This window comes from Equus quagga, chromosome 1 (assembly GCF_021613505.1).
Source record: "Equus quagga isolate Etosha38 chromosome 1, UCLA_HA_Equagga_1.0, whole genome shotgun sequence".
Lineage (NCBI taxonomy): Eukaryota > Metazoa > Chordata > Mammalia > Perissodactyla > Equidae > Equus > Equus quagga.
The window spans coordinates 151,097,115-151,120,910 of NC_060267.1; the positions used below are offsets into that span (position 1 = coordinate 151,097,115).

Below are 23,796 nucleotides of genomic sequence, written 5' to 3' on the forward strand. Positions count from 1 at the left end.
GGTTACCGGTGTACATGTGCCTGGCCCAGGCTTGGTGCGGAAGACAGAAGGAGCGTGCCTGGGTGCCAGCGTTAGGCCGGGCGGGTCCATATCCGGGTGGCCTGGGTGGGTGGGGCCGCCCCTCCCTCCAGGTCCGGAGGTGGGTTGGGGCTGGGGAGTGACGCGCAGAGATTGCCTTTTGCCCCTTCCGATCCGAGAGGGGGCGGCAGAAGGAACGCGAGGGGTAACAGGGTGTGGACTTAGGGCGTGCCCACCCTGCGCATCGGCGGCGGGGAGCGCCCCCAGCTAGTCCCTGAGTTAGGACGCAAAAGAAGAGGAGGAGGAATCCGAGGAGGGCTCGTCGAACCCGCCGCCCGCTCCGAACTTGCCAGGGAAACTAGTGCGGAGGGAGGGGCCGGGGCCGGGGCCGCGGCGGGAGGAGGGGCGGCCGCAGCTGCATCCAGCCCCTTTGGCTTCCTTCCCAGCTCTCCTTCGCCTCCTCCTCCTCTTCCTCCTGTATGAGTCAGGCATTTCCCGGGGATTTGGAGCAGCCACGCGCGGCCTGGGCGCCCGGAGCTGTAGCAGCAGCCGCCGCCGCCGTCACGCCAGGAGCCCCAGCGCCGGGGCCGCCACCGCGGCGGGTACCCGCGTCCCGGGCGCGCACGGACCATGGAGAGGGCGGCCCAGGGCGCAGACGGCGGCGGGGGCAGCAATAGCAGCAGCCGCAGCAGCAGCCGCGCCACCTCGGCGGGCTCCTCGCCCTCCTGCTCCCTGGCGGGCCGGGGGGTCTCCAGCCGGTCGGCGGCAGCCGGGCTCGGCGGCGGGGGCAGCCGCAGTAGCCCCGGCTCGGTGGCCGCTAGCCCGTCCGGGGGAGGCGGCCGCAGGAGGGAGCCGGCGCTCGAGGGCGTGCTCAGCAAATACACCAACCTCCTCCAGGGCTGGCAGAACAGGTAACGCGCCCGCCGCCCGCGCCACCGCGCGCCCCTCCCTGCGCGCCGCTCGGTGTGTGTGTTGAGTGTGTGCGCGCGCGATTGTGCCACCGGCGAACTCGGTGCTGCCTCTTCACGAGTGCCCTTCCTGCGTCCCTGCTCCTCTCCAGGTGAGGTGCCTAGGATGGGGCGCGCCGTGACCCTACCCCAGGACCGCACCACAGTGGCGGGGAGGCAGGCGAGAGCCTTGGTTTTCCTCTGTGCTGGCACCTGCAGGAACTGGAGTGGCAGAAGGAGCGCCCTGGTCTCCGGGCCCTGCCTGCCAGTGGTTTCTCGCGACCCTGAAGAACGGCTGAGAAAGGGAGGCAGAGGGGGCGTGCTTTATGCCTGGATGAAATGGTCCCACCACGGCGATTCTCTCCATAACATAGTTCATTTAAAACTTTGGCATTTAAAAACACCACCACCAACAAAAACTTGCCACTTATCTTCGGCACCTTCCGGTGCGCATGCTACCCCCTGCCCACTTGGGGCTTGGAACCTCCAATCTTTGCAATGGAAGATTAGTTTAAAAAAAAAAAAAAAGACACCCTCCCCTTTCGAAATGGGCAGTGTGCTATTTAAATTATCATCATCATTATTATTTTTCCCCGTTTGGTGCCGTTTGAAGTTCCCTGCTCACTTTGCCCTCACAGTTGGGAAGCCTAGTTATGGACACGTGGAAGGATGGGGATGTCAAGGGAAGGGACTCAGCACACATGGGGAGGCTTCCTATGTGGACTTGATAGTGAGAAGAGTGAGGAAGACTTGAAAGGAGCAGGTATGGCATTGCTGTTTACATTTTTTTACTTTGTTTTTCAGAAACAAGCCAGAGGGAAGTACAAATGTCCACGCAAGGAGAATGGGGCTTTTGGGAGAGGCTCTTGATGAGATCTTTTGTCCTGCTCTTAATAGCCCTTGGATCTTAGGACTTGGGGTTCTTCAGAATGCTCTGAAATCTGAATCACTCCCTGGGAGCTCTTATCTCTGCTGGTTACACAGATTACTTGGTCATCTCTCCCTGCAGATCCTTTGGAAAGGCTCAGATTACTTCCAGTTGAAACCTATCAGGCAATTATTTACATGAAACTCAACCAGGAGGAAGGTGACTTCCTAAGTGTGGAAACCGAGTTGTTTCTATATTGACAGTAGAGACAGAGCACTCTCGGCGTTGCCTGGGTTTCCTTGGAGATGTCCTACTAGTTAGTGGAAGTTACACTTAAACTTTTGGATCTTTTTATTTCTCAGAATAGCCCCCGTGTCTGCTCTTCCTCTCCCTTTTCCCCTTCAGTTCTTGAAAGCTGAAAACGAAGAGAGTGTGTAGGACGAGAGAGAAATGAGATGACTAAATCTGATTTCACTTCTTGGTAATTGTGTCCTGTTAATGGCATCTCAAGGTGCCTTGTTGGTGACGGCTTTTGGTTTGTGTGTTGGGCAATCACTTTTAATGCTTTTTTTTCCAAGTAGCTTCTGAGGCCAGCAGAGCTTTTACCCTGGATTACAGTTATTTTACTTGGGGATGGGATTTTTACCTGCCATGTATATTAAAGGATTTGTTCTTTGGAGTGGATTTGGGAGGAATTGGAGTAACTCATGCTTTTCTATAATTTTAAATCCACTGGGGTATCTAGGTTGGAGGCCAGATTGAGAAGAGGCAAAATTAATAATCATGATAATACCTACATGATTGCAGGCTACACAGGTGGAATGTTCTGTGTACACTGCTGAGCTCTCATCTTTATTGAGTTTGTTTACTGTGGTTTAGAGCTGCCTGCCGATGTTTGTTCTTACCACAGTAGACTCACGATTTTTTAAGTCTACCGCTGACTCCAAAAGCGTTGTCTCTTTCTAATGGTTAACATCTCTGTGTCGGGTTTATGTTTCCCACAACCGTGTTTTCTGAACTGTGGCTGAGGGTCCATTAGTGATCTGGAGAAGATTTATGATAGCTCTGTGATTGCTCACGTCTCGCTTCTCAAGGGGTCTTAAAAAGGGAGATCAGGATCAGTGCAAAGGAAGAGAGAATAAAGATAGAAACCTTGAAAATATATTCATTTGTTCGTTTATTTATTCAGAGCCTTTTATTTATATGTTTATTTTGAGGAAGATCAGCCCTGAGCTAACATCTGCTGCCAATCCTCCTCTTTTTGCTGAGGAAGACTGGCCCTGAGCTAACATCCATGCCCATCTTCATCTACTTTATTTGTGGGACGCCTACCGGAGCATGGCTTGCCAAGCAGTGCCATATCAGCATCTGGGATCCGAACTGGTGAACCCCGGGCCGCCAAAGCAGAATGTGTGAACTTAACCGCTGCACCACTGGGCCAGCCCCATTTTATTTTATTCTTTTTCAGAGCCTTTTATTGAGGATCTACTATGTGCCAGGCATTGTTCTAGGAGCTGAAGCTGCTCCAGTGAACAAAACACATGGGCATCTTCTCATGAAATAGTAGAATTAAAAAGTAGACGTTGCCCGCACCTCCCTACTCCAGGGGAATGCCTTGCTGCAGTAGGTGGGCTGCCTGATTGAAGTTACCTTCATTTTGCGGCCTCATGACATGTTTCTTTGGCATTTCTTTTCAAATTGTTCACAGTTAGTGACAAATCTCTAGCCGCAAAGTTCTTGGTGCGTGTTCTCAGGCTGCCACGCTGTTGATAATGCCCCTTACCAGCTCCTGGGTCTTAACACCAATCACCCACTAATAGTTTTCACTCTGGTATCCTCTTACATTTCCTCAAGTTGCAGTAAAGCTTACATTTTAATATTCAGTATCATACCCTACTTTATTTTATTTGTAGCACTCTCAGTCCCATCACTATGCCCTTAGGAAGGCAGTTTGGGCCAGAATACAAAATAAATGACATAAAGAGAGGTCACAGGAGACAAAACTGCACGTTGTGGGTCATACTCGTCTTACAATATGTCTGGGACACTTGGCTCATACTCATTGGCTGAGAGAGTGTGAAATAATCAGAGCATGGGGAAACTATGCATTAAAGAATTTCTATAATTCATTATTATAGATATTAAAAAATATTTCAGATATAATAGCATGGTATATAGATTTATAGGATGGTGTTAAAGAGTAAATACATCTAAATGATGAACAAAAAAATTTCAAAAAGAGGCAGGTGCTATGAAGATTAAAAAAATGTTTTAAAAATGATGAAGGGCTAGCCTGGTGGCATAGTAGTCAAGTTCATGCTCTCTGCTTTGGCGGCCTGGGGTTCGCGGATTTGGATCCCAGGTGCAGGCCGACACTGCTCTTCAAGCCGTGCTGTGGCAGCGTCCCACATACAAAATAGAGGAAGATTGGCACAGATGTTAGCTCGGGGACTATCTTCCTCAAGCAAAAAGAGGAAGATTGGCAACAGATGTTGTTAGCTTAGGGCCAATCTTCCTCACAAGAAAAAAAAAAGAAAAGAAAGAAAAAGAAAAAAGATGATGAAATAAAGGCAAGTACTTACGGAAATAATTTTGTGTGGATCTAGTGTGTTTTTACTCCTATTCGCCTTTTAATCTAGTGCACTGTCTTTTCGCTTTCATATGGAGTGAAGCAGGGGGAGAGTGAACCCCAACAGCTTGGGGAAGCAGGCCAGTGCCAGATCACACAGTACCTTTTAGGCTGGGAGAAGAATTTAAGACTATATTTTGGTTGCCCAGAAGGATTTTAGACAGGGAGGTGACACCATCTGGTCTGATTTAAAGAGTTCACTCTAGCTACTATGCGGAGATGGAATTTTCAAGGGGCCAGACTGGGAAACAGAGAGACCCATTAGGAGCCAGCCCGTCATGGTGGTTCAGGCAAGTGATGGTGGGGGCTTGGACTTGGGGGACATGGGAAATGGAGAAAAGGGACAGAGTTGGAGTGGGGAGGATAGAAATTGCGGACGGATTGGGTATATTGAGGTGAGAGAAGGAGGGAGGTCAAGGATGACTCTTGAGTTTGTAGGACTGAGAGGGTGGGAGGTGGAGGTGTCCTTTATGGAGATGAGTGTCACAGGGGAGGAACGTGTTTGTGGGTAGGATGCGGGACAACCAAGAATTCCATTTGAGCTGTGTTCAGTTTGAGATGTCTACACCTAGTGAGAAATTGGCTATGTAACTCTCATTTGCCCTAAGGCTAATTTTGGTCTTCAGCCAAGATGGAACTCCTTTGAGGTTGCTCATAATGTCAGGTGCTTGGGGAAATAATTTCTAATTGGATCTAGGAAGTGATATTTGAATATTTGAGGTTCTTCATTGCCATTCAGTTTTTCTGTTTGGAGAGAAGACGACACTGCAAATAGGAAACCAGCCTCCAATTCATTTTTTTGGTGTTTGGTGGGGTTGTAAGAACTCAGTAAAACACTGAAAGGCAAATCTTCAATAGGTTAAAGAAGTCAAGAGTTGGCAAAAGAAAACCTGAGGCCACCAGTGGACATTTATTTGGAGAGTAGAAATAGTGTGGACTCTAGGCCAAATCCTGACATCAACGTTCAGCACATGTGTCGCCTTGGGCCAGTTCCTTGCTTGCTCTGGGTTTCTGTCTTCCTTCCTGCTACATGGTGACCATGCTGTTATCCTTCTCAGTGGTTCAGTGTGAGGCTTAACTCAGGATGCTGATGTCTAAGGGGCTGAGGATGGTGCTCAGCAGGATCAGAAGTGGAAGCTGTTGTTGGGTCTTTGGTTTGTCCCTTCTTCACTGGACCCTTTCTGGTCCATAAGATTCTTGGTTTATTTTCTGAATGCTGTGGTTACCCTGGAGAACCCCATTAACGTCATTATCACAGAGTTCTTTGAGAAGGAGATGATGACTTCATTTTGAAGGAATCTTTTTTTTTTTTTTGAGGAAGATTAGCCCTGAGCTAACTGCTGCCAGTCCTCCTCTTTTTGCTGAGGAAGACTGGCCCTGAGCTAACATCTGTGCCCATCTTTCTCTACTTTATATGTGGGACACCTACCACAGCATGGCTCGCCGAGCGGTGCCACGTCCACACCCGAGATCCTCACGGGTGAACCCTGGGCCACCAAAGCGGAACGTGTGCAGTTAACCACTGTGCCACCAGGCTGGCCCCTGAAGGAATCATTTTAACACTTGGAATCAAACGTTTGCATGTCTACGGGAAGTGACTTACTCCCTTCCTCCAGCCTCTAATCCCTGCTCCCTTCCCTGCTTTCTGTTTCTCTGTAACTCTCACATCATCAGACGTGCTCCATGTTTTTACTCTTGTCTCCGCACTAGATGGAAGCTCCCTGGGGACAGAGAATGCATTTGTCTGTCTTGTTCACTGCTGTATCCCCAGTGCCTCGAACAAGGTCTGGCATATGATAAGGGTTCAGTAAATAGTGAATGAATAAGAAAACCAATGAATGACAGAGAAGCAAACAAACCAGGGTGTAGTTCTATTTTGGCCAGTGCTAGTAGCTACTGTTGTTGTAATTCTTGGATCTCTACCTGCTCAAGCCTTGTCTTTGAGTTAGTATGTGTATCATTTGCCCTGCTGTCTGCAGCCATCAGTCCATGTCATCTGGGTCAAGAAGTCTGACTTTTCTTGTGACGTCCCCACCCTGACCTGGGGCCCACCACAGCCCATCCACTGTGGGCCTTTAGTGACCAAATATCCAGGGCTTGCTTTTGACTTGATCTGCATTAATGACATGCTTTGAGAATGTGCAGTGTTAAGCCCCTAGCCATGATCTCCCAGGGTTTTGAGGAAAAGTCGTTGGGGGTGTATATTAACTTTTAAAACCACACTGAATTAAAATGAATGATTCTTTGAGTATTCCCATAATTTGAGAGGAATTGGTGATACCAGGGTTGAGAATCACTTCTCTGGGTTTTATCTTCTTGCCCTCGTGTACTTATGAAGTATTCACACGTCTTGCTGTCTAGGTTGCCAGATTGTTCTGAGTCTGCACACTCAAATCCTTTAGGTGTACTAGATTGCTTCATTGATAATTATAATAAAGGGGTGGTTGCCTAGGTTACAAAATGGTATATAATATGATTCAAAATATTCATTGAGCACCTGCCTTGTGTTAACTACTCTCTGAGGGATCTGCCCCCCCATCCCCCCACTTTAAAATGTACATGTATTTGAGGAGATTTATGCAAATAGTTACCATGGTTTTCCTTGGCTGGTGGGATTATGGGTGATTTTTCTTTTCTTCTCATCTCTCTTTTTTTTCCTCCCCAAAGCCCCAGTGCACGTTTGTATATCCTAGTTCTAAGTCCTTCTGGTTCTTCTATGTGAGCTGCTGCCACAGCATGGCTACTGACAGATGGGTGGTGTGGTTCCGAGACCAGGAAGCAAACCTGGGCCGTGGAAGCTGTGACAGTGCCGAACTGTAACCACTAGGCCATCAGGGCTGGCACTCTCTCTTTTTTTTTTTCCATTATTTTTTTTCCTAAGGTGAACTTGCATCCATTTTGCGGTTTGAAAAAGTTATTGAGAAAAAGAAAAGCTGCTCATGCCTTTTCACGTAATCTCTGAATAACTGAGTTTGTTAGGGTTAATTTCAGGTCTAATGTACATTCAGGAAATTACACAATTCCTAAGTGTACATAGTTCACTGAATTTTCATGAACAGAACACACCCAGATCAAGAAGCAGCAGCTCCCCCCTCACCCCATCCCTTACAGTCATTCCCCCATAGGGTGTCCAGTTAACTGTGGTGACTGTCAGGGGGCTTGTTGGCGCGGGCTGGTGGAGTCATTCATCTCTGTCTATTAGGCGGACCCCTTGGGCAAATGTAAGGTAGGTAATATTATGAGGGAAATTGTTTCTAATGTCAGTGAGTAAACCTAATTTCCTTTAACGGGCAAGTTGGAATTTCTTTGGGTTTCTTTAAATACTGTTGAGCAATCAGTTTTGGAAGTATACGGGTAATCACCTGTGTTCCATTTTATCATCAGAATGACTCATAACCTGAGGACTTTTGTTTAAAGGTGTAATTAACATGCAATAAAATGTATTTGTTTGATGAGTTTTGACAATCGTTTACAATCTGTAACCACTGCTCCGTAAGGTATGGAACGTGTCAGTCCCCCCCCCCCCCCGCCCCCCGGAAGTGGCCTTGTGCTTCTTTCCAGTCAGTTCCCCTTCCCCTGCAGTCTTTTTCTGATTTTTATCACGGTGCAATAGTTCTGTCTGTTCTTGGGTTTCATACAGATGGAACCATATAGGCTATCCCTTTGGAATCTGGTTTATTTAGCTCAGTGTAGGTTCTGAGATGTGTCCTTGTTGCTGCACCTGGCAGTAGTTTATAATTTGTTTCTTTCTGTTGTTGAGAAGTAGTCGTACCTTCTGTGGGTCTACCACAGTCTGTTTATCCTTTCACCTTTGGATGGACATTTGGGTTGTTTCCAGTTTTTGGCTGCTACAAATAAAGTGGCTCTTTGTGTACAAGTCTCTGTGTACACGGATGTTTTCATCTCTCTTGGGTAAATACCCAGGATTGGAATTGCAGTCTCATAGAATGGGTCCGTGTGGAAACTCCCAGTGTTTTCCCGAGGGCCTGAACCATTTCACGCTCCCACCAGCAGTGCAGAAGCCAAAGGGTCGCTCCCCATCCCAGCCAACTCCGGTATTCCTGCCTGGAGAGCTGTGGGGAAGCGGGGACTGCCGCCTTCTCACATGAGTCGTGTTGCTTCTGGGAGGGGCAGTCTTTAGGGGCACAGGCTGGTGAAGTCCGTTAGACCTTGTTGTCGTCCAGCTTGGCTTCTGTTTTTGGCTGAAGGCCTTGGGCAAGTCATTTTACTCTTTGGGCCCTGGTTTCCTCATCTGTAAAATGATACTAACCTTGGAGTGATGTTGTGCGGCGCCAGGCCCAGCACAGGGCTTGGAGCATAGTAGGTCCTCAGCAGAAGTTTGTTTACTGGCCATGTTGTGATGTATTTTGGACAGACCAGTCAGCAGCTTGGTGAAAACAATAGGGGGCAAGTCGGGGTCTTTGTAGGCCCAGCCTTAGCAAATATGCAGGTATTTCTTAGCCCATCCCCCTCTGCGTGGGGACCCAGGTGACCAGTTATTGTCATGGTGGCTGACTGTCTGCATTTGCTGCTTAGTCTGTGGTTCCTCAGTCCGCTCCGGTGGACAGTTGGTTGAGAACTCTGGGAAGAAAGAAGAGACGTGGGCCGTGGTGTCCTGAAACGAGGATTGAAGCGACAGTGCTGGAAATGTGGGAGGCCGTTCTGGCTCTGCCTGGCTCCTGCGTGATTTGGGGCCAGGCCAAGACAGAATTAAAAAGAAGACCGTCCAGAATTTCACTTTTGATCTCTCAGACTGGATGGAATATGGTCACAGCCCAGAAAGAAAAGTGCTTTATTTGTGCCCCGTGCAATGATATCAACAATAAAGTCACAATTAGGAAACATTATCCACAGTCTTGTTGCAAGCCTGTTCTTTGAAGGTCAGAGAAGGCGTTTGAGCCGGGAATAACTTTTCCACGTTGTGCTGTCGTTTTTAGAAGACTGTTTATGTTTTTGTGTGGTTTGTTCCCTTTCTATAAATATTTTGATGGAAATATAACAAGTTGAAGGGCGACCAACATCCGTTTTTAATAACTTTTCCAGGATGTGTTAATGTTTATTGACAGTGCCGGTCATGTGACCAGTGAGCTGGAGAGGAGGCTGGTGTGTGAGACGGGAACCTGCCTAGGGAGTAGTGGAATCAGGTTCTCCCTTTACGTGGGGTGGACCTGGGGGCTCTGCCTGAGCCCCTTGTTTGCGGGAGTTGAGTGGATTAGGTGACAGATACAAATGACCCTCGGCTCGTCTCTGCAGTAGTGGTTCCATCAGACCCGTGGTGGGCTGCTAACGATGCCGGGAAAACCACACGACAGTGTTGCTGGGCCTCTTGGTTGTTAACTAGAGTCTGGACAGAAGTGGGAACTTTCCAAGTCCTGAGCAGGCTGGCAGCATCAGCGCGCAGACACACTCCTCTTTGTGTGTAATTAGGCCTGGTGAAGTGTTCAGACCCGCATGTATGGCGAGCACCTTTTGTGGATTTGCTGAATGCCGTGCGAGATGTGGGAGACACAGAAGAAAGCACAGGCCGTGCCTGAAGGAGGCGACTGTCGAAAACAGGGGCGGCGAACTTTTTCCCTAAAGGGCCAGATAGTGTTTTAGGCTTTTGTGGGCCCTACAGTCTCCATGGCAACTGCTCAACTCTCCCACTGTAAACAAGTGGGCGTGTCTGTGTTCCAACAAAACTTTATGTTCGAAAGCAGATGGTGGGCTGGATTTCGCCTGTGGGGTGTAGTTTGACCATCCCTGATCTAAAACGACACTCAGACGCCTTCATCAGGTAGTCAGGGCAGCCTCATGTAGTGACTGAGAGTACAGATTCTGTGGTCCAGCTGCCTGTGCTTGAATCCTGGCTCTGCTGTTTACTACCTGTGTGACCTTGGACAAACTATGTAACCTCTCTGTACCGCAGTTTCTTTTTTATCTTTTTGAGGAAGATTAGCCCTGAGCTAACATCTGCTGCCAGTCCCCCTCTTTTTGCTGAGGAAGGCTGGCCCTGAGCTAACATTCGTGCCCATCTTCCTCTACTTTATATGTGGGATGCCTGCCACAGCATGGCTTGACAAGCAGTGTGTAGGTCCACACCCAGAGTCTGAACCTGTGAACGCCAGCCTGTCAAAGCGGAAGGTGAATGCTTAACCGCTGCGCCACCGGGCTGGCCCCAGTACCTCCATTTCTTTATCTGTAAGATGGGAGTAATATACTGTCTGTGTCCTAGGGTTGTTGGGACCAATAGAGAAGACGGGTGCGAAGGGCTTTGACTGGCACGTAGAAAGCCCTTACTAGGTGCAAGGTGCTATTAGGAGCCGGGGAAGTGAGTGCTACGGTAGAGGAAGTGCTGGGGAGTGTGAGCGCGTCCTCCCTGGGGAGAAAGGGGAGAAGTGGCAGGTGGCAGGCCGGGAAGAGCTAGGATGTTGGAGAGAAGTTCACGTGCAGAAGAGAGCTGGGGCAGGCTTCCCTTGGAGCAGGCTCTGTGAGTACAAAGCTTTAGAGGCATGGAAGGAGCAGAGAGGTTTGGAACAGCTGGAAATGCAGGTTGTGTGTGGAGTGTGGCCAGAGATGAGACTGCAAAAGGCAGGCCAGGCTGTCAAACCCTGCTTTGTGAAGGACCTCTTAAGCTGCCGAGACCGCAGATCATAAGATGTCAGTGTTACCAGAAGGGGAAGGAATACTTTTGCGGGCCCAGGAAGCATCAGACACTTTACATATATTATCCAATTTAATCCTTAAAATGAGATGGAGGGTGTGGCGGATCTATTCGCTCTCCTCTTCTTCTGTCGTCATAGGACCCTACTTTTTAGCTGGATACAGGGTTGTTCTAGATAAAACTATATTTGTCCCTTTCCTCCTCCTTGTAGCTAGGGGTGGCCGTGTGATTATATTCTCAATATAAGCAGAGTGGTCACATGGTAGTTTCCTGGAACCTTCTTTTTATCCTTCCTTCATTTTCCTTTCCTCTTGGAATACAGACAGATGGCTGAAACTGGAATACAGACCTGATGGCTGGAAGTCCAGCAGCTGTCTTGAGCCTTGAGGCAACTGAGATGAAGACCATCAAGACAGAAGAAACCTGGCCTTTGAGGACTTTGTTGATCAGAGCTACCTCACAAATCCTAGGCTACCAACCTCTGGAATTTTCCATCATGAGGAGAATAAGCCTCTTTTTAAAGCCGCTATTCACAGCCAAATCGAACCCTAACTGATGCAGGTGGAACTCGATTTTACAGATGAAGAAGCTGAGGCATAGAGGGACATAAGTTGCACAATTAATAAGTTGTGGAGCCAGGATCTGTCTGACTCCAAAACATGTTTTCTTCCCACTACTTTGGAAAGAACTTAGAGATCTGCTCCCTCATTTTATAGATGAGATCACTGAGGCCTTTGCCTCAGGGTAAGCCAGGACCTGCTCATCACTGCAAGATAGTCATTATTCTGTTTTATCCCTCTCTCTGTCTCTCTCTCTCTAGGTACAGGCTTCCCAAAGAAAGGACCCTCCCCTCCCCGCCATGTTTTAATTAGTGATTTTGTAATCCTCCCATGGTCAGAACATCTTTCTGTGAGTGGTGGCTGTCTCGTGGTTTTCTCCTGGTCAGAAACCGTGACTCTTTCAGGGTTGTGTGTTAGAGCTTTCACAGCCTTGCCCCTCGCTGCCTGTGGACTGGTCCCTGGTAATGACTTCCTTGCCTGTACTGTCCTTTCTTCATGTGGGCTTTTAGGGCTGGGTGAGGGGGCTCTTTGGCCCTGTGACTCTTTCTGAGCACTGACAGATGGATCTTGATGGACGTGGAGGCCTCCCGATTCAGTAAGCTCAGGGCGTGGACTTTGGCTGAAATGGGGTCACGTATTTTGAATGCATTTCGCTTTGGGGATTCTTGTGTATCTGAGTTCCACCCTATTACTAATACCTTAAAAATGAGCCTCCCGACCCCCTTGGCTAACTGCACGGCACGGCACTTTTCTGTGTGCATCTCTTCCAACTGACTCACTTAGTGGATGGGTCCCTAAAAAGTTGAACAGGGCAGAAGCCAGTTTGTGCTGTTCAGTGCTGTTCAGGGAACATCGTGGCACGTTTGTTATATAGCTTTTCATGTTTATGTCACTCTTCATACTAGCAAAATTCTTTGTGGTAATTTTTATTAGCCTGGCGAATGTGCACCTTTTTCTTTTTATGAGAAGTCTGTAGTTGATACATTGGCCCAAAGTGCCTTCTAACGCTCTTACAGTCACTTAGTTAATTTGCAGTTGCCTGTAACTGAAATTTTTCTGTCAAACATCAGTTTTCATGATTCCTTTGGAGTCAGCTAAAACTCAGGAGAATAGTATTCAAAGCCGAAACTCCAGTTTTTTCTCATGTTGAACAACACGATAGGTCATTTTTATGGGGTGGACATAAAGATGCTTCAGAAATCTTTGTCTCAAGGAAGGAGGACTAAACTTGTGTCTGTGACATCCAGTTTAAGTTGGATGAAGTAGTTTTTTTTGAACAAAAGCAAAGCGTGACCTAACTTGGAAGAGACTGAATTGTAGTTATTTAAGTCTTGGGGTTGTCTGAATTTCTGTTTACCTAAAGGATTGCTTCCTTTTCCTGTCCAGCATTGTAGCAGTTATTAGTATTTTGTGTTTTTTGTTTTGTTTCCTTCTTTATTTTTGCTCTGTTTCTAAGTTTGAAACTGTAAATTCCTTTGTAATGTTACATACAAAATATACTTTTTGTGACAACTAAATATAACTTGTGATCTGATATCTTCTTTCCCTATAAATCCCATTATTATGATGCTTGGAAAATTTTAAGGTCTTCAGATAATAGTGCTGTATCCATGCTAATTATTTGATTTTAATGTTCGTACACAGAGGTATTTAGGGGTAAGGGGGCATTATGTTGGCAACTTACTCTCAAACGGTTCAGAAAAAAATGTATGCATATAGAGAGGAGAGAAAATGATAAAGCAACTGTGACAAAATGTTAGTAATTCTTTAGTAATAAATAGTTTTTTGTATTAGCCTTGTAACTTCTCTGTAATAAATTGGAAATTATGTTAAAAAGTTAGCAAAAATTCGTTTGGCCTGTTTTAAACAAAGGCCATGGGGCATGCAGTGTATACTTCCTGGCTGAATGTAGCATCTTTCTAATAAAAGTTATCCAGTTTGCCTTAACTCTCGTCTTCCAAAGTGGCCCCTGCGACATCCCTCTGTAGGCTTCGCCCAGACTGGTTTGGAAGCTGCCCCAGGTGTGGTAAAAATGATTCTGAGACACTTCCAGATATTAACTCCGATGGAGTTGATTGAATGTGTTAGTGCCTGTGAGCCACTGTCCATTAAACTGGGTAAAACCGGCATATTTGCAGCTTATGAAAAGACCATTAAGCCAAAGGCCTGGGAGATTTGTGTTTTTATCCGTTCCCTGTTTACTTGTTTCATTTATATGAATGTCAACCGTTTTTTGTTTTTCATTTGTAAATGGGATGAAGTGGGAAACATATTGCTTGTTCCCCACTACTCCAACATAGGAACATTAGAATGAGTTATCATTTATAAGCACTTTTAAACCTACAGCTCTATTCTGTAATTCTGTTATCTAGAATTATGGTGACGCTTGTTTTAAAATTGCTTGTAAAACATTTGTTGAATAAAGAGGGCAAAGGGAATGTGTCTTGGGGATTTTTGTGTGATGATGGGCCAGTTTCTAAGAGCAGCCTCTGTGTGGGTTTGGTGGCCTTGCGCTGACAGGAGTGTAGATGAAGAAATTGGGGCTGGAGTTTGGTTCAGATATTTGCCTCAATGTCAAGCTGGCCGATGTCTGTATTTGAACCAGAATTTACTTGCCTCTTGTAGTCTAAGGTTTGTAGGGCTGTCCGTGCTGTCAGCGTTTTCACCGTTTATGAGGCATTTTTGCTCTTTGTTTTTATAAAACCAGGGTCCCATTAGTCCCTTCCTTGTGCTCTGATCCATCAGATGTGTGCTCTTCACGGAGCCCCAGCGTGTGAGTTTTCACGCTGACCAGGCAGGGTAGGTAGGGGTCGGCACACAGGATTTCCTTCTTGGCAGTGACTACAGGTGGGCTGCTTAGAAAGCACCAGATGCTTTCTGGTTCCACAGCTGCAAGGGCTGGCAGGGACTCATAAACCTGACCCTGATAACCTTTTCTTCGTGGCTGCTCTGAATTGCAGTAAGAGAAAGCAAAGAGCAGACAGGGAAAACGTTGGCTTTTGAGGGTTCGGAAGGCCATCCACGTTTGCCGTTTTGATGGGGTTTTCCTCCCCCTTCTGTTCCTGTTTGGGCCGGCACGGCCATGTCCAGTCACTGCCTGCTGGGATGGTATCCTGAGGACAGCCAAGGAGTCTTGCCCTCTTCCGTGAGCAGAGGTGGAAGCTTCTACACTGGACTCTACCACTGACTTGGACACATTACTTACCCTCTCTGTGCCTTAGTTTCCTCATTTGTAAAATGGGGGAGAATGCCTACCTTGTATGGCTGCTGTGAGGATTAAATCAAATGGGTCAATACTTGCAAAGCACAAGGGTCAGTGCGTGGCACACAGTAAGTACTATGAATATTAAGAAATAAAATAACAGTGGAGCAGTGTGAGCTCTCTGCATTCCTACTCAGAGCTGGAAGGATTTTTCTTGTCCTGGGTTTTGTTGTGCAAGGTTAGTTTGGTTTGTCTCACATCGTCTCACAGAGCATGTTATTTATGCCACAAAAGTATGGCTTAACTCACTGTGATGTGTGTAGTGAAATGTGTTTTTACCACTGATTAAAAAAAATATTTTCTCAGCACATTGTATAGGTTTCCTTTCCACTCTGTTGACTGTCCTTTGATACACAGAAGTTTTCAAATTTAACGTAGTTCCATTTGTCTTTTTTGCTTTTGTTGCCTGTGCTTTTAGTGTCTTATCCAAGAATTCATTGCCAAGTCCAATGTCATGAAGCTTTTGTATGTTTTCTTCTAGGAGTTTTATAGTTTTACGTCTTACGTTTAGATACTTAAACCATTTTGAGTTAATTTTTTGTATGTGGTGTCAGATCAGGACCCAACTTCATTCTTTCTCATGTGGACCTCCAGTTTTCCCAGCACCGTTTGTTAGAGAGACTCTCCTTTTCCCACTGCGTGTTTTTGGCACCCTTGTCAAGGATTATTTGACCATATACGCAAGTGTATACCATATGGGCTCTCTATTCTATTTAATTGATCTCTGTGTCTATTTCTATGCCAATATCATTCTGTTTTGGTTACTGTAGGTTTGTAGTATGTCTTGAAATCAGGAATTCCGTGTGAGTTCTTCAACTTTGTTCTTCTTTTCAAAGTTGTTTTGGCTATTCAGGGTCTTTTGAGATTCCGTATGGATTTTAGGATGAATTTCTCTATTTCTGCAAAAAATGCCACTAGGATTTTCATAGGGGTTGTATTGAATCCGTAGATCTCTTTGGGTGGTATGGACATTTTAACAATGTTAAGTCGTCCAATCCCTAGACACGTGGGACGTCTTCCCATTTATCTGTACCTTCCTTAATTTCTTTCAGAAATGTGTTGTAGTTTTCAGTGTACAAGTGTCTCACCTCTTTGGTTAGGTTTATTTCTAAGTATTTTATTCTTTTTGATGCTATTGTAAATGGACTTGTTTTCTGGATTTCCTTTTTGGATTGTTCATTTCTAGTGTACAGAAAAATCCTTGATTTTTGTGTGTTGGTTTTACATCCTGCAACTTTGCTGAATTCATTTATTGCAACAGTTTTTTTTTTTTTTATTAATGTTATGATAGATTACAACCTTGTGAGATTTCAGTTGTACATTTTTGTTAGTCATGTTGTGGGTACACCACTTCCCCCTCTGTGCCTTCCCCCCACCCCCCCTTTTCCCTGGTAACCACCGATCAGATCTCCTTATCAATATGCTAATTTCCACCTATGAGTGGAGTCATATAGAGTTCGTCTTTCTCTGACTGGCTTATTTCGCTTAACATAATACCCTCGAGGTCCATCCACGTTGTTGTGAATGGGCCGATTTTGTCTTTTTTTATGGCTGAGTAGTATTCCATTGTGTATATATACCACATCTTCTTTATCCAATCATCAGTTTCTGGGCATGTAGGCTGGTTCCACGTCATGGCTATTGTAAATAATGCTGCGATGAACATAGGGGTGCAACGGACTCTTGAGATATCTGATATCAGGTTCTTAGGATAGATACCCAGTAATGGGATGGCTGGGTCATAGGGTATTTCTATTTTTAACTTTTTGAGAAATCTCCATACTGTTTTCCATAGTGGCTGTACCAGTTTGCATTCCCACCAACAGTGTATGAGGGTTCCTTTTTCTCCACAACCTCTCCAACATTTGTCGCTCTTGGTTTTGGATGTTTTTGCCAATCTAACGGGTGTAAGGTGATATCTTAGTGTAGTTTTGATTTGCATTTCCCTGATGATTAGCGATGATGAACATCTTTTCATGTGTCTATTGGCCATATTCATATCTTCTTTTGAGAAATGTCTGTTCATGTCCTCTGCCCATTTTTTGATCGGGTTGTTTGTTTTTTTGTTGTTAAGCAGTGTGAGTTCTTTGTATATTATGGAGATTAACCCTTTGTCGGATAAGTGGCTTGTAAATATTTTTTCCCAATTAGTGAGCTGTTTTTTTGTTTCAATCCTGTTTTCCCTTGCCTTGAAGAAGCTCTTTAGTCTGATGAAGTCCCATTTGTTTATTTTTTCTATTGTTTCCCTCAACTGAAGAGTTATAGTGTCCGAAAAGATTCTTTTGAAACTGATGTCAAAGAGTGTACTGCCTATATTCTCTTCCAAAAGACTTATTGTCTCAGGCCTAATCTTTAGGTCTTTGATCCATTTTGAGTTTATTTTGGTGTGTAGTGAAAAAGAATGGTCAATTTTCAATCTTTTGCATGTGGCTGTCCAGTTTTCCCAGCACCATTTGTTGAAGAGACTTTCTTTTCTCCATTGTAGGCCCTCTGCTCCTTTGTCGAAGATTAGCTGTCCATAGATGTGTGGTTTTATCTCTGGGCTTTCAATTCTGTTCCATTGATCTGTGGACCTGTTTTTGTACCAGTACCATGCTGTTTTGATCACTGTAGCTTTGTAGTATGTTTTGAAATCGGGGATTGTGATTCCGCCGGCTTTGTTTTTCTTGCTCAAGATTGCTTTAGCAATTCGTGGTCTTTTGTTCCCCCATATGAATTTTAGGATTGTTTGTTCAATTTCTGTGAAGAATGTTCTGGGGATTCTGATTGGGATAGCATTGAATCTGTATATTGCTTTAGGTAGTATGGACATTTTAACTATGTTTATTCTTCCAATCCATGTGCAAGGAATGTCTTTCCATCTCTTTATGTCATCGTCAATTTCTTTCAAGAAAGTCTTGTAGTTTTCATTGTATAGATCCTTCACTTCCTTGGTTAAGTTTATCCCAAGGTATTTTATTCTTTTCGTTGCGATTGTGAATGGGATTGAGTTCTTGAGTTCTTTTTCTGTTAGTTCATTGTTAGTGTATAGAAATGCTACTGATTTATGCACGTTAATTTTATACCCTGCTACTTTGCTGTAGTTGTTGATTATTTCTAATAGTTTTTCTGTGGATTCTTTGGGGTTTTCTATATATAAGATCATGTCGTCTGCAAACAATGAGAGTTTTACTTCTTCGTTACCTATTTGGATTCCTTTTATTTCTTTTTCCTGCCGAATTGCTCTCGCCAGCACCTCCAGTACTATGTTGAATAGGAGTGGTGAAAGTGGGCACCCTTGTCTTGTTCCTGTCCTCAGAGGGATGGCTTTCAGTTTTTGTCCATTGAGTATGATGTTGGCTGTGGGTCTGTCATATATGGCCTTTATTATGTTGAGGTACTTTCCTTCTGTACCCATTTTACTGAGGGTTTTTATCATAAATGGGTGTTGGATCTTGTCGAATGCCTTCTCTGCATCTATTGAGATGATCATGTGGTTTTTGTTTTTCATTTTGTTGATGTAGTGTATCACGTTGATTGACTTGCGGATGTTGAACCATCCCTGTGTCCCTGGTATAAATCCCACTTGATCATGGTGTATAATCTTTTTGATGTATTGCTGTATTCGGTTTGCCAAAATTTTGTTGAGGATTTTTGCATCTATGTTCATCAGTGATATCGGCCTGTAGTTCTCCTTCTTTGTGTTGTCCTTGTCAGGTTTGGGGATCAGAGTGATGTTGGCTTCATAGAATGTGTTAGGGAGTTCTCCATCTTTCTCAATTTTCTGGAACAGTTTGAGGAGAATAGATATTAAGTCTTCTTTGAATGTTTGGTAGAGTTCTCCAGAGAAGCCGTCTGGTCCTGGACTCTTATTTTTGGGGAGGTTTTTGATTACCGTTTCTATTTCCTTACTTGTGATTGGCCTATTCAGATTCTCCATTTCTTCCTGATTCAGTTTGGGGAGATTGTAGGAGTCTAGGAATTTGTCCATTTCTTCCAGGTTGTTCAATTTGTTGGCATATAGTTTTTCATAGTATTCTCTTATGATCTCTTGTATTTCATTGGTATCTGTCGTGATTTCTCCTCTGTCATTCCTAATTTTATTAATTTGCGATTTCTCTCTTCTTTTCTTGGTGAGTCTGGCTAGGGGTTTGTCAATTTTGTTAATTCTTTCGAAGAACCAACTCTTTGTTTCCTTGATCCTTTCTGTTGTCTTTTTTGTTTCAATATTGTTTATTTCTGCTCTTATTTTTATTATTTCCCTCCTTCTACTGACTCTGGGCTTTGTTTGTTCTTCTTTTTCTAGTTCTGTTAGGTGTCGTTTGAGGTTGCTTATGTGAGCTTTTTCTTGTTTAGTGAGGTGAGCCTGTATTGCGATGAATTTCCCTCTTAGGACTGCTTTTGCTGCATCCCAAATGGTTTGGTATGTCGTGTTCTCATTTTCATTAGTCTCCAGATAAAATTTGATTTCTTCTTTAATTTCTTCAATGATCCATTGTTTGTTGAGAAGCGTGTTGTTTAGTCTCCACATTTTTGCACCTTTCTCTGCTTTTTTCTTGTAGTTGATTTCTAGTTTAATAGCATTGTGATCAGAAAAGATGCTTGATATTATTTCAACTCTCTTGTATTTATTGATGTTTGCTTTGTTTCCCAAAATATGGTCAATCCTTGAGAATGTTCCATGTGCACTTGAGAAGAATGTGTAACCTGCTGTTTTTGGATGAAGTGTTCTATATATATCTATTAAGTCCATCTGGTCTAATTTTTCATTTAATTCTATTATTTCCTTGTTGATTTTCTGTCTGGATGTTCTGTCCATTGGTGTTAATGGTGTGTTGAGGTCCCCTACTATTCTTGTATTGTTGTTGATGTCTTCTTTTAGTTCTATTAAGAGTTGCTTTACAAATTTTGGTGCTCCTGTGTTGGGTGCGTATATATTTATAAGTGTTATGTCTTCTTGGTGGAGAGTCCCTTTTATCATTATATACTGTCCATCTTTATCTTTCTTTATCTGTTTTGCTTTGAAGTCTACCTTGTCTGATATTAGTATAGCGACACCTGCTTTCTTTTGTTCATTATTAGCTTGGAGTATTGTTCTCCATCCCTTCACTCTGAGTCTGTGTTTGTCTTTGGGGCTGAGGTGTGTTTCCTGGAGGCAGCATATTGTTGGATCTTGTTCTTTGATCCATCCTGCCACTCTGTGTCTTTTGATTGGGGAGTTCAGTCCATTTACATTTAGAGTGATTATTGAGATGTGGGGGCCTACCACTACCATTTTGTGTCTTGTTTTCCGGTTTTCTTCAGTTTCCTTTGTTTCTCGTCCCATGGTTTAATCTGTTCTGATGTAGAGCTGCTACTCTCTGTTGTTGTCCTTCTACTTATCTCCTCTGCTCTTGGTTTTGTAGCCCCTTTCCTTTTTTGGATTTTTCAGGAATGAGGGTTTTCCTGAGGATTTCCTGAAGAGGAGGTTTTGTGGCAATGAACTCCCTTAATTTTTGTTTATCTGGGAAAGTTTTTATTTCTCCATCGTATTTGAAGGATATTTTCGCTGGGTAGAGAATTCTCGGCTGTAGATTTTTGTCCTTCAGATTTTTGAATATATCATTCCACTCTCTTCTAGCCTGTAAAGTTTCTGCTGAGAAATCTGCTGATAGCCTGATGGGGGTTCCTTTGTAGGTTAGTTTCTTTTGCCTGGCTGTCCTTAGTATTTTCTCCTTGTCGTGGACTTTTTCTAGCTTCACTACTATATGCCGTGGAGTTGGTCTTCTTGCATTGATAAAGTTTGGAGATCTGTTGGCTTTTGTCACCTGAAGATCCATCTCTCTCACCAGATTTGGGAAGTTCTCAGCCATTATTTCTTTGAATAGGCTTTCTGCCCCTTTCTCCTTCTCTTCTCCCTCTGGTATACCTATAATCCTTACGTTGCATCTCCTAATTGTGTCTGATAATTCTCGGAGAGTTTCTTCATTTCTTTTTAGTCTTGCTTCTCTCTCCTCCTCTGCCTGCAGCAATTCTATATTGCCATCTTCCAAATTGCTAATTCTTTCCTCCATATTATCGGCCCTACTGTTCAGAGCATCTAGATTTTTCTTAATCTCCTCTATTGTGTTCTTCATTTCCAATATTTCTGTTTGGTTCTTCTTTATCGTATCAAACACTTTTGTGACATAGCTCCTGAACTCGTTGAGTTGTCGGTCTGAATTCTCTCTTAACTCATTGAGAATTTTAATGATGGCTGTTTTGAAGTCATCATCATTTAGGTTATATATCTCATTTTCTTTGGGATTGTTTTCTGTGTATTTGTTACTTTCTGTTCTGGAGATTTAATGTATTTTTTCATATTGCTTGATGTTGTTGATTTGTGCCTCCGCATGGAGATAGAGTTTAGTTGCTCCTTTTACTTGTTTCAGCTGCTGTGGTGGGGGAGCAGCTGTTTATACTGCACCAACCAGGAACCCTGTCCGCAGTTGCTAACTGGGCCTGGGCCCCTCCTCGTAGCCACAGTGGCCCTTTGGATTCCCTCCTCTGCCGTGGGGGCCGTCACAGGGGGGCTTCAGGCTGCTGGTGCCTACTGTTGCAGCCCGCCTAGATGTGCTCTCTCCTTAGGGTCTGCAATGGTGTTATGGGCTTTTCCAGCGGCCAGGGGTGGGATCACTTATATTTGTCGCTCCGTTGCTGTCGGCACCCACAAAATCTCACTTGTCCTCTATTGGTCGCAGGAGAGCTATTGGCGTCTTCTACAGTCTGTGGTTAGTTCACCTAGCTATGCTGCTTTTGCCCTGGGGTCTTCCAGCCTTGTGGCTGGCGCTGGGTGCCTTCTACTGGTGCTGTGCAGAGGCTTTCCGTAAGGCTGCTGTGAGCCTGTAGGGTTTCCCCCTAGGCTACAAAGCTGGGACTCTGGAACTCACCCCAGCCCCAGTCCTCTCCGAGAACTCCGGCTATCCCTAGTCCCACGGGGTGGGCAACGGCAGCTGGGGGTCGCCCCTCCCTCTGGGATTCTCTCCGGGCCTCTCCCGGAGCCGTGAATGCTGGGCCTGGCCCCTCTGCTAATGGGAGACAGAGAGTCTTTGCTGCCTGGGCGGAACTCCGGTGCTTCCCCTCTGGGTCGCCAAGCCTGCCTTTGAAACTTCCCCCAGCCCCAGTCCTCTCCGAGATCTCCGGCAATTCCTAGTCCCACGGGGCGGGCAACGGCAGCTGGGGGTCACCTCGCCCTCTGGGATTCTCCCCGGACCTCTCCCGGAGCCGTGAATGCTGGGAGTGGCCCCTCTGCTAATGGCAGACAGAGAGTTTTGTCTGCTGCCCGGTTGGAACTCCGGCGCTTCCCCTCCGGGTCGCAGAACCGGCCTTTGAAAGTTCCCCCAGCCCCGGTCCTCTCCGAGATCTCCGGCAATCCCTACTCCCATGGGGCGGGCAATGGCAGCTGGGAGACCTCCGTACCCTCAGCGACTCTCTCTGGGACCCTCTGGGCGCTGCGAACACCAGGCGGGGTCTCCCCGCCAATGGCGGGGAGAGACTCTCCCTGCGGGCTCAGGTGTGCAACTCCAAAGTTTCCCTCTGCGTTTAGGAGTAATTGCGGGGGGTTTAGGTAGGGTTCTGGTCACCTGTTTCCACCGTCGCTCCTCTGTTGTGTGCTCGCTCCTGCCCTAGATGTGTGTAGATCCTCTGGGGGCGTCCGTTGGAAGAAAGCCGCTTGCGGGTACTAGGCTGCTCGGTCGGGGTCGGAGAGTTTTCACCTATTTCCACATCCTCCTGGAGGAAAGTCCGTCCGCCTTCTGATGTTTAGTCGCGTGGGTATCTCAGACGTCCTGAGATGCTGTCTGGATATCCTTTGTCAAGTGATAAGTGTCCAAATAATTGTAGACTCGAAGGGGGAGAGACAAAGAGGACTACTCACGGCGCCATCTTGGATCTTCTCCTATTGCAACAGTTTTTTTGTGTGGAATCTTTAGGGGTTTCTGTGCATATGATCATGTCATTTATGAACAGAGATAATTTTACTTCTTTATTTCCAGTTTGGATGCCTGATATATTTTTTCTTGCCTGATTGCTCTGGCTAGGACTTCCAGTACTCTGTTGAACAGGATTGGTGAGAGTTGGCATCCTTGCCTTGTTCCTGATCTTAGAGGAAAAGGTTTCAGTCTTTGACCGTTGAGTATGTTGTTAGCTATGGACTTTTCATAAGTGTCCTTTATTATGTTGAGGTAGTTTCCTTATAGTTTGTTGAGTGTTTTTATTATGTAAGGATCTGCTGCCTGTTTTTGTAAATACTAAAATCTTGTTGAAAACCAGCCATGCCCCTTGTTTACATATTGCCTATGTCTGTTTTCAATCTACAATGGCAAAGTTGAGTAGTTGTGACAGAGACCTTGTGGCCAACAAAGACTAAAATGTTTACTATCTGGCCCCTTATTGGTCCCTGCTTTCAGCTATTAATGTGGTAGATAACGTTAATTGATTTTTGAATTTTGAGACCGTCTTGCTATCCTGGGATGACCTTCTCTTGGTTATGTTATATATTCTTTTTTTATGTTGCTGAATTCAGTTTGCTAATATTTTGTTAAAGGTTTTTGCGTCTATGTTTATGAAAGATACTGGTTTGTAGTTTTCTTACACTGTCTTTGTCTGCTTTTGGTATTATGGTAATGTTGACCTTAAAATGAGTTGGGAAGTATCCTTCCTGTTATATTTTCCGGAGGAAATTGTGTAGAGTTGGTGTTATTTCTTCTTTAAATATTTGATAGAAATCACCAGGGAAACCATCTGGCCTGGAGATTTGTTTTTTGGGAGGGTTTTTAACTACAAAGTCAATTTCTTTAATAGTTTATAAAGCTATTCAGATTATTTCATCTTGAGTGTGTTTTGGTAGTTCACACTTTTTGAGGATATTGGT

The 23,796-nt window shown here is 45.0% G+C and overlaps 1 protein-coding gene across 3 annotated transcripts in view; it reads left to right on the plus strand.

The window, feature by feature from the left end:
- The first annotated feature begins 243 nt into the window (after positions 1-243).
- The window catches only part of OSBPL10 (oxysterol binding protein like 10), a 291,355-nt gene continuing 267,802 nt past the window's right edge, over positions 244-23,796 (plus strand). Inside the window, exon 1 of one of the 3 annotated variants that reach the window (XM_046674694.1) lies at positions 244-929. In XM_046674694.1, coding sequence (XP_046530650.1) covers positions 649-929 — 281 coding nt within the window. In that variant the 5' untranslated portion in view covers positions 244-648. The remainder of the gene's footprint in view (positions 930-23,796) is intronic. The other 2 variants (XM_046674676.1, XM_046674685.1) reach the window with 2 other exon arrangements.